At 45.5% G+C, this 13210-nt stretch overlaps 1 protein-coding gene across 2 annotated transcripts in view; it reads right to left on the bottom strand.

Annotated features, from left to right (window-relative positions):
* Afap1l1 (actin filament associated protein 1 like 1) overlaps window positions 1-13210 on the bottom strand; it is a 61727-nt gene that overhangs the window by 34471 nt on the left and 14046 nt on the right. For both annotated transcript variants that reach the window (XM_013358182.4, XM_040272272.2), the window contains exon 2: window positions 1305-1433. In XM_013358182.4, the coding sequence (XP_013213636.1) occupies window positions 1305-1433 (129 nt within the window). The remainder of the gene's footprint in view (window positions 1-1304; window positions 1434-13210) is intronic.

The following is a 13210-nucleotide window of genomic DNA, read 5'->3' as shown; positions in this document are numbered from 1 at the left end:
GAGTCCAACCCGCCCTGCGTGGACTCCTGTTCCACAGGAGCTCAGCACTCACTTTGCAAAGCACGTTCACATCCTGTCATTGTGCTGTTTTTCACACTTTGTTTTCATTTTTACTCTGTCACTGAGGATCTGTCTCTAAGTAAAAGGAGGCCCAGAAACCTAGTACAAATTATGGGGCTATTCTGGGAATGGTCAGGGGACGGGGTCCAGTGAGAACAGTAGGAAAAATGCTGCCCTTTTCTTCCTCCCAAGAGTCCTGTGAGGGTGGCAGGGATTGTCAACTCAGTTTTTTGGGAAACAAGGTTTGGAGTCACTCAGTGGTAACTTCCCACAGCATCCTTCAGATTCCCTGAGCGGGTATAGTCTGGAGTTCAGAGAGATGCTTCGTGCCATCAACTGACCTGGAGTGTGGAAGAAAAGATAGAGCCGTTGGGCAGAGCGTGTTGCTGGGCAGATAATAATGGGCAGAGATGTGGGCTTAGGTGGGCATGAGCAGGGATGCAGCTCATGAGGATGAGTGTGTGCAGGATTGTATGCCTGTGCAGGAGGGTGTGAGGTGCACATGCTTGTGTGTTGGAGGTCTGTCTGGTGTAGCTCAGAGCATTACCTTTGTGTATGTGTGTGTGCTGTGTGCATGTGTGGTATAGGTAGCATGTGTTGTGGGTCATGTGTGGTGCATAGGAGTACACACCATGTGTGAGAGTGCTGTGTGAGTCCTGTGAGAGTATTATAGGTCATGAGTGGCAGGTATGTGGGTGCAATGTGTTCTTTTTTTAAAAAAAATTTAAAGTTTATTTCTTACATACATGACAATAGGTGGAATGCATTACAATCTTTATTATCCATTTACAGCATAATTTTTTGTAACTCTGCATATAAAGTGTGTTCATACCAAATTGTGCCATTATACATGAGCTCTCTTATTATTACTATTATTTTTTTGCATTACATTCTTAAAACACATACTACAGGGACTCAGCCACATCAATGTTTATAGCAGCACAATTCACAATAGCTAAACTGTGGAGCCAATCTAGATGTCCTTCAGTGGATGGATGCAATGTGTTCTTGAGTGTGAATGTGTGGAGGGCTGGGGATGGAGGAGGACAAAGAACACTGCCAGGACTGAGGTGGAAGAGCAGGCTCTAAGTGGACAAGAACATTAGACCAGAGCATGCTATTAGCAGAACCTGTGTGGTGAGCGGAACCTGTATGTGCACAGGCCCTGGGGAGTTACTGAAGGTCCTTGAGGAGGGTCAAGGGTGACACAGCTGTCTGTAGGGGAGTGACTCGTCCGGGCTGACCTGGGAGAGGCTGTAGGCTCTGCAGGATGGAGGCCACGGCCATCTTCTTCTCCAGGGTGCTGTCACTTAGGTACTCATGGTCCAGGAGGCTAAGCAGACCAGTGAGCTCCGGGAGCAGCTGCTCCAGCACTGGGGAGAAAAGCCAGGGCCAGTCAGAGTTCCGCATGCAGGATCTGGCCCTCCCCACCAGCTGAAGCCCGGGCTGGAGGGGACAGAGAGCAGGGCCTGGTACACAAGGGAGAGGCAGGGCCCTCACACAGCTGTCCCAGTGCTGGCCACCATCCTCCCTTGGGGGGCCCTGCTCATGAGCCCCATGGCATTCCTCCAGGCCTCCTCACACTGCCTCAGACCTCAGATGACCTTGGCCAGAGGACTGTACCTCCCTGGGCTTACCCCAGCCACTCTGAACCCAGGCAGCCCTGGGCAGAGGTGCCCGGGCCTCCCTTTGTCCCAGTCTGCTCTCTGTTTGCGGGTCTAGGGGGGCTCAGTGCAGGGCTCGGCTGGATCCCCTGGCTATCCAGGATATAGGCAGGAAGGAGCCTTCCTGTCCCATCAGTTCATATGCTTCAATCTCTGGAACCTTCTGTTTCCGGCACTTTGGCCAGAGCCAAACTAAACATTAACCCTTCCTACCCCATGCCCAAAGCTATCATTGCCATTCTTCCCATGCTCAAACCAGCGCTTCTCCAACCTGAATGTGTTTAGGAACCACCTGGGAATCTTACCAAAATGCAAATTCATATTCAGGAGGTCTGGAGTGGGACCCGGTTGTCTGCATTTCTGACAAGTTCCCAGGTCTGTGACCAAAGTGAGTTGCAAGATGCTAGAGCACAGAATCCTTTAAAGACTGGAACATACTAAGATCATGATGTCATTGATGTCTTCCTGTCCCAAATAGTAACTTGGGACTTGATTTGTGTTAAGGCCAAAGGCCAGCTTCATCACAGTAGTAGTATTGTCCTGCTTTATGTCTTACCACAGACTTGTGCATTATGATAAAAGCTAACCTATATTGAACAATGCTGAGACCTTTATGCTTATTGTACCTTTTTAATCTCATGTCAAGCATTTTTTTGTCTCCATCATATGGAGGATAACACTGAGCCTCAGAAACATCTCCATGATTGCACAGCGACTAACCCTGGCTGGACGACTTCCCTCACTCTAGTATCTTCACCACAGAACTAACTATATTGCTGTGTGGTATTTTGTGCAAGTTCTGAGGTAGGTCTCAGGCTCACCCTTACTTTTTTAGATGAAGAAACTAAGCCGCCTTAGACCTACCTCAGAACTTGCACAAAGGTGAGTAACTAGCTTAAAGACACAGAGGCAAGCTGAAAGGACCAGGACTTGCACTCTGGCCATGATTCCCACGTGTTTCTCTCTACCCTGCATGCCCTGAGGAAGCAGAAGACTGATATGAACCTGTGGGGTCTGGGACATGTACAAGAGGCTGTCACATCCTGCCTAAGAAAACCAGCCCTGGAGCCAGAGTGCCAAGTTCAAATTCAAATTGCATTATTCCTCAGCTCCGAGACCTTTGACAAGTTACTTCGCCTGCCAGTGACTCAGTTTTCTCCTCTGCGAAGGGAGGCTAACAACAGTACCTGCCTCATTCGGTGGCTGTGAGAATTTCTTCCGCCAAGCTCGTTGTGCCTGGGCCTGCTCAGAGCAGAAGCTCACCACAGTCAGCTGCTCCCTGCCTCTGCAGGCTTCATCTTGCTGACCTGTGCTGCGCAGGCCTCCGAGGGTCTGTCTCCCTTAGCAGGAGCTTAGCTCCAGAAGGTGTGGGCTGGACTATGATACTGCATCTGCTCAGCACAGGTGTGCCAGGTGTGTTTGACAAGAGAAGGGATGTATAGATGTCCACTCTTGGATTTTCTTTTAAATGGAAATTGTCTGTAGAGATGGTGGCATTATTGGGAAAATGTGACATTGTTGTCTCTCTGCAGCAGTCCAGCTTCTCCTCAAATTAGTGGAACATGAGCTAAAGATGGGATTGGATGGGACAGCTCACTCAGGAGTGCTCCCCACTGGTAGGCACTTCCTGCCTCACCCCTAGGCACAGATGTGAACAGCTATTGGGATACACATTTTCCAGGACATGACGCCTGGGCTGAGGAGACCTAAGGGATGTTCCTCAGTTTCAGAGGGGTGGAGCCCGGCTGATTCCCAGGCTGTGCAATTCCTAGAGCCACTGAGTGGTACTGCTCCAGGGTGCGCTGCTGAACCCACAGCTGGGTGAAAGGAGCCTGGAGACCTGCTGTCCCCAGAGTGACAGAGAAGCAAGGGTTCTGGATGGATTGGGGAGGACAAGAGGGGCTCCTCTTTAAAGCAGGAATTCATTTAAAATAATTTCAACCAAACTTGAGTTGGCTCAGAAAGAAAACTTTTCAGATAGAATCATGAACTTCTCTGGCACCCTTAGGGACACACCAAACATCAGTTAATGTAATTTCAAAGCATTTACTGAATGCTAAATATGTGTCAGGGGGCCACTTGGGAGTTAGGAAAAATAAACAAGATATTGTCCCAGGAGGCATCCTCTCTATTCAGTTTCTCTCTCTCTCTCTCTCTCTTTCTCTGCACGCACAGTCACAATTAGTGACTCACAGGGGACGTCCCAGTAAATGCAGTAAGGCAGGCACCAAGGGCAGCGAGCTGTCCAAGGCCTGCGGCTGTGGTTCTCATTTACAAGTTCCCAATCTGCTCTGCTGTCATGTGCCGGAGTCTGAGTTCAGGGTTGCTGGCAATTCGGCTCTACGCCAAGCATTCTGAAACCCTCTGGTGTCAGGATCCCTTTATACTTTTAGAAATTATGGAGTACCCCAAAGAACTTTTCTTTTGGGGGCATTTTATCTGCCAATATTGACTGCATCAACAATGAAACCTGAGACATTCTAGAACCACGAGAACACACTCTTGGAGTGGACACATCTTCCTATGTCCCCTCTGGAAATCTCCACTGCACACTCACAGAGAATGAGTGAGGCAGGCGTGTGACATCTTAGTACTATATAAAAGCACTTTTGACCTTGTGGACCCCTTGAAAGCATTTTGGGGATCCCTCAGGTATCCCCTATCCCAACACCTACCTTGAGAACTGCTGTGCTCAGTGAATGAACCCAGATTGCTCAGCTTATTGAGTTTCTTTCTTTCCTTCTTTTGCGTTACTGGGAATTGAACCCAGGGGCACTTCACCACTGAGCTACATCTCCAGCCCTTTTAAATTTTTTTTAAATATATTCTTTTAGTTGTAGATGAACACTATATCTTTTTAAAATTTATTTTTATGTGGTTCTGAGGATTGAACCCAATGCCTCATATTTGCTAGGCAAGAGCTTTACCACTGAGCTACAACTCAAGTCTAGCCCTTGTGATTTTGAAACAGAGTCTTGCTAAGCTGCCCAGGCTGGCCTTGAAGTGGCAATCCTCCTGCCTCAGCCTCCTGACTAGCTGGGTTTACAGGCATGTGTCACCCTGCTTGGCAGCATTTTGGGTTTCTTTAAATCTCTTTTCTTCTTCCTCCCTGTCTTCCTTTTCCTCTCGTTTCTTTCCTTCTGTCTGAGGTTCCAACCCTTTCTTGCTGCTCCTAGCAAGTACCTGCATGTGGCAGTATTCCTGCTTCTAAGTGCTCTGCCTTACTGCTTCCAATACATACAGTAAACTTTGTTACTGTTGCTTCTAATAAGAACAATGCAGTTCCCCGTGAGTTCTCTGTATTTATCATATGAGCTTTAGTATCCAAGCTTCATAACAGCATTTTTTGTTTCCTTCCTGGTCTTTGATGGGATTCTTCACATGAGACTTTGACTTTTAAGTGCTTTTTATTTAACAGAGATGTGATCACTGGAGTCCAAACAGATTGGAAGAGAAGGGAGGGCCTGAGCCAGGGAGAAGCAGAGGAAGAGTGAAAGGCTGCCGCCTAGTCCTGGTGTTGGTTTCAACAGCTAAGATCTTAGCTCAGTGCAGCAGAGGCTGGCAGAGGTACTGCTGGGCTTCCTCTCCAAGTCCTCCCCCTGAGGGGTCAGGGTGTGACTTCACCAGGACTCTTTGACTGGGGACCCCTTCACCTGTGAGTGGGCAGTCCTCACCATGGGGTTGACATTTTCTCTCTTGCTCTCTCTCTCTCTCTCTCTCTCTTTTTTTTTGTACCAGGGATTGAACCCAGGGTTGCTTAATCACAGAGCCACATCCCCAGCCCTTTTTTCATACTTTATTAGAGACAGGATCTCTCTGAGTTGCTGAGGCTGGGTTTGAATTCGCAATCCTCCTGCCTCAGCCTCCAAGTCCAGCCTGACATTCCTTCTCTCTGGCTCTCTTCCTAATGAGCCTATTTGAATATCATTGCCCTGACTGTGAGGACCTCACAGAAGAAAAACAGGTTATTCAAAGAGAATACCAGACATAACAGGGGGATCTCACTCTATAGAAACTTCTGTATATCATGGATACCAGAAACCTTCAGCCAGCACCAGGCTTTTCTAGAACAGTGCAGAACTCACCCCAAGACAGCCTTCAAGTGCAGCAAATATAGAAGCGCTTTCAATGAGAGCTTTGTTTTTAGTACTGGAGAATCTAACCACAGGGATTTCATCCATCAGAGAATTTAATTTGAGAGAAGTCATATGGGTATAATGCAAATGACAAATAATTCTGGCCAGGGCTCACACATACCACCAGGATAGCTGCCTGGAATTTCAGAAAGACTGAGTTTTCTAGGGGTTGTTGGTAACATCAGTTCCTGAACCTCCTATCCAGAGAGTGACCTGGTAGACTTAGGATCTGGAATCTACATTTTAATAAGCACTCCACCCAGGTGATTCCATTGTAACCAGTTCAAATTTCAAACTTTGCAAAATACTCCACCAAACATCCTACAGGGAGCATGTATAAAATTCAGGAATATGGTGAAAACCCATACTCCTTAAAAAAAAAAATCACTGGCTGACTCTTTTGAGATAACTGAGAGTAGAGGGAATAAGAGCCCCAAGAGAAGATGGTAAATGGCTGGAATATGGAGTATTACTTTGATTAGGCACAGTTGTATGACTTTGGGGACAGATTCATGATGAGTGAGTACTAGGATTTCCTTTTTTGGGTGTCAGGGATCGAACCCAGGGTCTCATGCATACAAAGCAAGTACTCTACCTTGAGGTTATATCCTTACCCTAGTATTGGGATTCTTATACTGCCATTTCTGAACTGAAGAGAGCTCAGGTTTTGTCTTATGTAAAATGAGAATAGTGGGATCCCAGCCTCAAGGGCAGGGAGGCCGAAGGTCACGCCTCTAGGTCCTTAGCATAACACTACATCTGATACAAATACGCACTAAATGACAGCCATATTGCTTATTGTTGTTGTCACTTGCTACTTCCTGACACTTCCCAGAACCATGAAGATTCCAAAGTACTGATCAGATAGTATTTGGTGACAGATGTGATTGTTGTAATAAGCTCAGTGAGGACAGAGCCTGAATCTTGATCAGCACTTGGTAGATGCCCAGTGAACACTAATTCAATAGATATAATATTTTGATGACCTAGTCTAATCTTCATTTATTTATTTATTGGTATCAGGGATTGAACTTAGGGGCACTTGACCACTGAGCCACATCCCCAGTCCTTTTTTTTTTTTTTTTTTATTTAGGAACAGGGTCTCACTAAGTTGCTGAAGGTCTTGCTTTAGCTGAGGCTAGATTTGAACTTGAGATCCTCTTATCTCAGCCTCCTGAGCTGCTGAGATTATGGTGTGCACCACTGTGCTGGCTAATCCACTCATTTTAAAGATGTAAAAAGTGAGGACCAAAGAAAGAGGTTACCTGACTTGACTGTGATCACATGACCACTCGAGAAAATAGTATCTAGTGCTAAATTCACACAAAACTTGATGCTCCAGTCATTGGAAGAGTGGCTAAGAACACAGGCCATGGACAATCAGGCTCCCTTCCCAGCTTGGTCATTTTTCAGCTGTGGGCCTCTGAGGAAATTTCTTAATTTTCCTAAGCTTCCAATTGATGTGCAGACAGTGGACATAATAACAGTAGCTGCTTCACAAGCTCATGGTGAAGATGAAAGATGTGTTGTGCAAGGAGCTCATCACACTGCACAGCTGCTCTCTTCATTCCTATGTGACCTCCAGCGTGCAGTTTCAGGTGCACTGGTATGTACAGGTGGGGGATAGGCCAAGAGGACATCATGGATTGTACCAAATCTCCCCACCTGGATTGCCCATGGCTTTGGGCCCAAGGCAGAGCTCAGAATGGTTGTAGCAGGAGGCAGTGGCTCCCCTTTCCTCAGGGTGCTTCCATTTCAAGGATCCTTCCATGCCAGGTGAGGGGGCAACATTCTTTAGTTGGAGGGGCAGATATACAACCCAGAACTGTGCCCTTACCATCCCCAGTCAAGAAGACCTCATTCACCAGCTCCTAACCTGCCCTCTCCCATCTTTACTACTGGTCCAGGTCTTTTGTCCTATCTGGGGGCAGAGAGGGGTCATCAGGACATGCTGGCCTTTATGTCTAAAGTTCATTTAGAACCATAAGCAAATTTCATTCTTCTTATTTGGTTTAAGTTAATATTGGAGTGGTATCGTGAATTCCAGGGATTAAAACAACAAGAAGGAAGAAATGAACTCATTATTGTTCATAAATTTTCAATATTTAAAGTGGGTCAGGCACAGAAACGCAAGATAGGGGATAGCCTCATTCTCTAGGCTGCAAAAACATTTCTCAAATATGATTATAACCTATTTAAAAATACATCTAAGATTAAACTAAGGAATGCTTATTGTTTTGGTGAGTACTGGACTAAAACTAAGATCAAATTTCTCTCTGCTCCTCCATCCTCCCGAGCACAATAAAATAAAAACAGGATGTTATGAAGAAGCCCTAAGCAACTTAGCAAGACTTGTCTCAAAATAAAAAATAAAAAACCAGGCTGGGGATGTGGCTCAGTGGGTTCAATCCTTAGTATCAAAAAAAAAAAAAAAAAAAAAAGATGTTATACAGCAGAAATTTAGCCCCAAGCTGAAAGTGCTGTCTCTGGCTCCCAGGATGCAGTGCAGCTGGAATGAAACCTTCAATCAAAAGACATTCATTGCAACCAGTAAGAGTGATCACACAGAAGCTCATAACTATTTAAAAATTTCAAAGGTTATGAGTCTAATTCCCAATACAAAAGACAAATTAAGAATTAAACTTCTGCCAGCCTCAGGTTGGGCTCATACAGGCTGGGCACCAGAGCTGAGCACCTTGACGCATGTCCTCATGCCCATGTACCTTTCACACTCTGGAACTGACAAAAATGCTTGGTGACAGTGTGGAAGTTACAACTTTGTTAAATTCAAAGCAGCATGGAGATATGCCATTTCCCTTTCCCCCACCTCACTGTTGGAGAAGCGTCTTTCTAGAGGAGACAGAGACAACTCTATTCTTCTTTGTTTTCAGTCAGAGGAAATGCAGCTGGCCCAATTTTAAAATGGAAAATAAGAAGAGTTGTTGGACTGTGGTTTTATGAAAGGCCTACAATTTTTCTTTGAGTTTATTCAGATTTCCTTTCTTATTTCCATGCAGCAAAATAACCCAATTTACATCTCATAAAGGCTCCTGTTTGGAGAGAGAGAAACAGTGTTACTTTGAAAAATTTTGATTATGATTTTAGAGATAATTTTCTACATACTGTAATTTAACAAGCTGGCACAATAATAGCGTCTGATCCTTTAGAACTGCGGTGTGTGTGTGTGTGTGTGTGTGTGTGTGTGTGTGTGTTCCCCAAAGACTCCATATTGCTGAACTTGAATCCCTCCTCTGGGAATGGCTGCTGATTGATTCAGTGATTTATTTTGTCATTGATGAATTTTAATTCTAACACATAATTGGGAATAATGAGAAGTAACAGATATTGAGCAACCCCATCTACCTGAGTGTATATCCTGTTCCCCATTTTCTAGCTGTGGACACTGATAAATTGTCCTAGAATGGTGTCTGATACCTGGTAGGCACTCAAGAAATGTTATTTATATTTTTCTTCATTATTGTTCTGAGGCATATCCTACTTTAAGAGATTTACATGTGTTATTTATATCAATTAATTTGTACACCAAGGTGAGACAGCCCATTTTACAGGTGTGGGATCTGAGCACTGCAGAACAGGAGGGGCAGTTATGATGTCTCCTCCAGTTTCCCTCCAACATGCTGCTTCTGTCAGTGCCCAATTCAGGGTTCATTCTGCAGAGGCAGCAGCTCCACAGTAAGGCAGGTAGCAGTGCCTATTCTACTCATTGGCTCGGAAATCTGTCTTTCCCTGGCCCTTCTCTTCCAAGTTGCTGCAAGTCTACCCAGCTGGAAACACAGGGATGTCTCACTTCCTTCCTCTGAATTTACAAGAACTCTTCTTTGCATCCAAGGGAAGACCAGATAGCAGGCAGAACGTTGGAGGGGACTGCACTGGTTGGAACCCCACTGTTTATCACCCAAATACTTCCTGTTGTCCCAATGTGGATGGGGAAGATCATGGTGCATGCAGGATGGAAAAGAGTCAAAGCAAGCCCAGCTGCATACCCAGGACCTGGTGCTCAGTGCTTCCCAGGAGTTAAATATAGCCCCTATGAGAGGGAGGGCAAGGGGTGGTGAGGTCACCTTGGAAGGCTTTTGTGTGTGTTAATGAGAGCTATTGCAGGAAACTGAATATCCTTTTATGCTGAAAAGAATAGTAGGAGTTTGATTCCCCAGGATAGAAACAGAAACATCGTAAGGAAGGGAGGTGGGAAGGACTAGTGGGAAGAATCTGGGTTCTAGCTCCTCCCCTTACTAGTGTGCCACTCTAAGTCAGTTCCTTAACCACTCTGACCACCATCTTCCTCTTCATAAGAAGAGGCTTAGAAAACCCCTGCATGAGGGGGAAATGAGGAATGGCTGGGGGAGGGTTTGCACACCCAGGGCTTATTATTAGGGGTGGCAGACTCGCACAGTTCTCTCACCTCATGTTACTTCAGATCAGGGAGGTCACAAATGAATGGGAAAGCAGGTCTTGGGGGTGTTTTTGGTGACTTTATCCCCAGGAGCCAGGCTAGGGCGACAGGCTTGGGAAGTTCTGCATCTTCAATGCTCTCCCTAGCAGCAGCTCTGTTCCCGTTCCTGTCACCCACCAGGAGGCTCTCCCTTGGGGCACCTCATTTCTAGCTCTGGGCCACCAGGGAAGTCCAGCCTCCTCTCCTTAAGTCATTTCCAGACCACACAGGAGGAAATAACTTTTGGCTGGGGGACTGGGCTCTCCCAGAATTGTTCCTTTGTCTGCGGATTCCTCCCTGTTTAGCTCACAAAGGAAATGGTTCCAGGAGGAAGTGGAAAACCAGTGACACACTGGCTCAGCTTTCCCCGCTGCAAGATGGCAGCTGCTTCCTTTTGGGCGGCCTGCACCATCTCCTTCACCAAGCCTGGGGAACCAGAGCAGTCCCAGGGGTGGTCTGGGATACCTGTCAATAAAAGCAGGTAGTAACTGCAAGCTCCTAAGTGATCATCAGATGTTGTACTAAGCATTTTGCATGAATTACCTCATTTAATTCTCCTAATGAGCCCACAAGATACCTTCTGTTTTTACCTGCTATTTTACACATAGACCAGGTGAAGTTCAGAGAGGCAGTCATTTGTGTAAAGGCACACAGCAAGCAGATTGAGATTCAAACCTAGACTTAACTCCAGAGGTTCAGCTTCCAATTGCTGCAATATAATACCTTCTAGCCTTTTTTTTTTTTATTGAATACTTCCTATATGAAGATACTGTGCCTAGCATTTTCAATTCTTTTTAAAAATTCCTGGGTGTGGTGGGACACACTTGTAATCCCAGAGACTCGGGAGGCTGAGGCAGGAGGATTACAAATGCAAGGCCAACTTCATCAACTTAGTGAGACCCTGTCTCAAAATAAAAGATAAAAATAAAAAGCGCTGGGGATGTGGCTCAGTGGTAAAAGCCCTTTGGGTTCAATTCAAAACTAAAAATTTCTTTTTTTTTTTTAACTGAACCTCTGGGTTCAGTACAAAAACCAAACCAAAACAAAACAAAAAACACCCCCTCCCCCCAAAAAAACCCTAACTAAATAAAAATAAGGTCTCAGGTGGGCAAAATTGGACTTATCCCAATCTTTGCTTCACACGAAACACTCATCAGTGGCCCATGTGCCTCTCACTTTCATTTAGTTGCTGCAGAGCTCATCATGCCCCTCTGTCCCTCATATGTAGTTTTGCTGCAACTGCTGTGCTCCTGAAAACATGCATTTACAATTTTAGTTGTTAAATATACATTTAAAAATTTTAGTTGTGCCGGGTGCTGTGGCACATGCCCATAATCCCAGCGGCTCTGAAGGCTGAGGCAGGAGGATCATGAGTTCAAAGCCAGCCTCAGCAACAGCGAGGCACTAAGCAACTCAGTGAGAGTGTGTCTCTAAATAAAATATAAAATAAGGTGGGGGGTGTGGCTCAGTGGTCGAGTGCCCCTGAGTTCAATCCCCGGTACCAAAAAAAAAAAAAAAAAAATAGTTTTAAATATACATTAAATTTTGGTTGTTGTTGTTAAATTTTGGTTGTTGTCTCCAAAAAGAGGACAATGCTATAGGTAATGTTTTTTGACTTTTTCTTTTAATATGCTGCAAAGATTGATTCTTATTGCCACCTGTCCCTGTGTTCATTCCTCTGATTGTTGGATGTTACTCCATTGGGAGAAAATTCTCGGTGCCTAACACTCTGTGCCTATGCCCTCATTTATTCTTTGCAACAGCCGTGTGTAGAAGGAACTCTTCCCTGTTACTGACAGAAAACTGAGGCCCAGAAAGGTTAACTCTGATGCTGCTTCTTTTTTTGCAGTGCTGGGAATTGAACCCAGGGCCGTGTGCACACTAGGCAAATGCTCTGCCACTAAGCTCTCTTTCCAGCCCTTCAGAGAGGTTAATTGTGGACTGAGTGGGAATATTTCTGGCCTCCACTGTGTGCCATGTTTTGGGGGTAATGGAGAAAACATGGGCACTGGGGCCAGAATCCAGGGGCCCCAGCCCTGGCCACATGCTAATTGACCTTGCAGCACTGGGCAGGTTGCTTCACATCTGGGACCCTCAGTTTCCTCAGAGTGGGGGATTGAGACTGCCCACTTACCTCTAGGCCTGTCGTGAGACCCAAGTCTGGCTGAGCCGGGTGATTTTAGAGCACCCTGCAGTTTTGTAAATCATCAACTGTGATTAATAGTAATTGCACCACTACTTGTTACCTCCAGCCTCCACTCGCAGCTGAACAACAGAAACTGCGGGACTGTGGGACTCAGGGAAGAGGCTGACCAGTACTCCATTCAGAAGGGTGCAAGATTAGGTGACAAGTCAGCTCACACAAGCCCTAGTGTGAAGGAACCAGAGAGCTCTGCAGATGCCTGAGGGTGCGCTAATGGGAACCTAGCATGAATCTAGCTTCGTTCTGTTCCATAATCTTAAAAAATGCTATTGAGGCTGGGATTGTGGCTCAGCGGTAGAGCACTCACCTAGCATGGGCGGGGCCCAGGTTTGATCCTCAGCACCACATAAAAAAATAAAGGTATTGGGCTAGGGTTGTGGCTCAGCGGTAGAGCCCTCGCCTAGCACGTGTGAAGTCCTGGATTCACGCCTCAGCACCACATAAAAATACTGTGTCCAACTATAACTAAAATATATATATATATATATATATATATATAAAGGTATTGTGTTGTCTCCATCTACACCTAAAAATTTAAAAATGCTATTATTATTATCATTGTTATGATTATTTAGTATTTCTGACATGATTTTCATTTATGTCTGAGACACCATCCCTGTGCTGTTTGTTCATGATGTTTTCTCTGAATGAGCTATTTCCCAACTCTCACCTCCTACTAGCTATGTGACCTTAA

The sequence above is a fragment of the Ictidomys tridecemlineatus genome, chromosome 1, assembly GCF_052094955.1.
Source record: "Ictidomys tridecemlineatus isolate mIctTri1 chromosome 1, mIctTri1.hap1, whole genome shotgun sequence".
Lineage (NCBI taxonomy): Eukaryota > Metazoa > Chordata > Mammalia > Rodentia > Sciuridae > Ictidomys > Ictidomys tridecemlineatus.
Note: the sequence above shows the minus strand (reverse complement) of the source record. Positions and strands in the feature narration are given on the sequence as shown.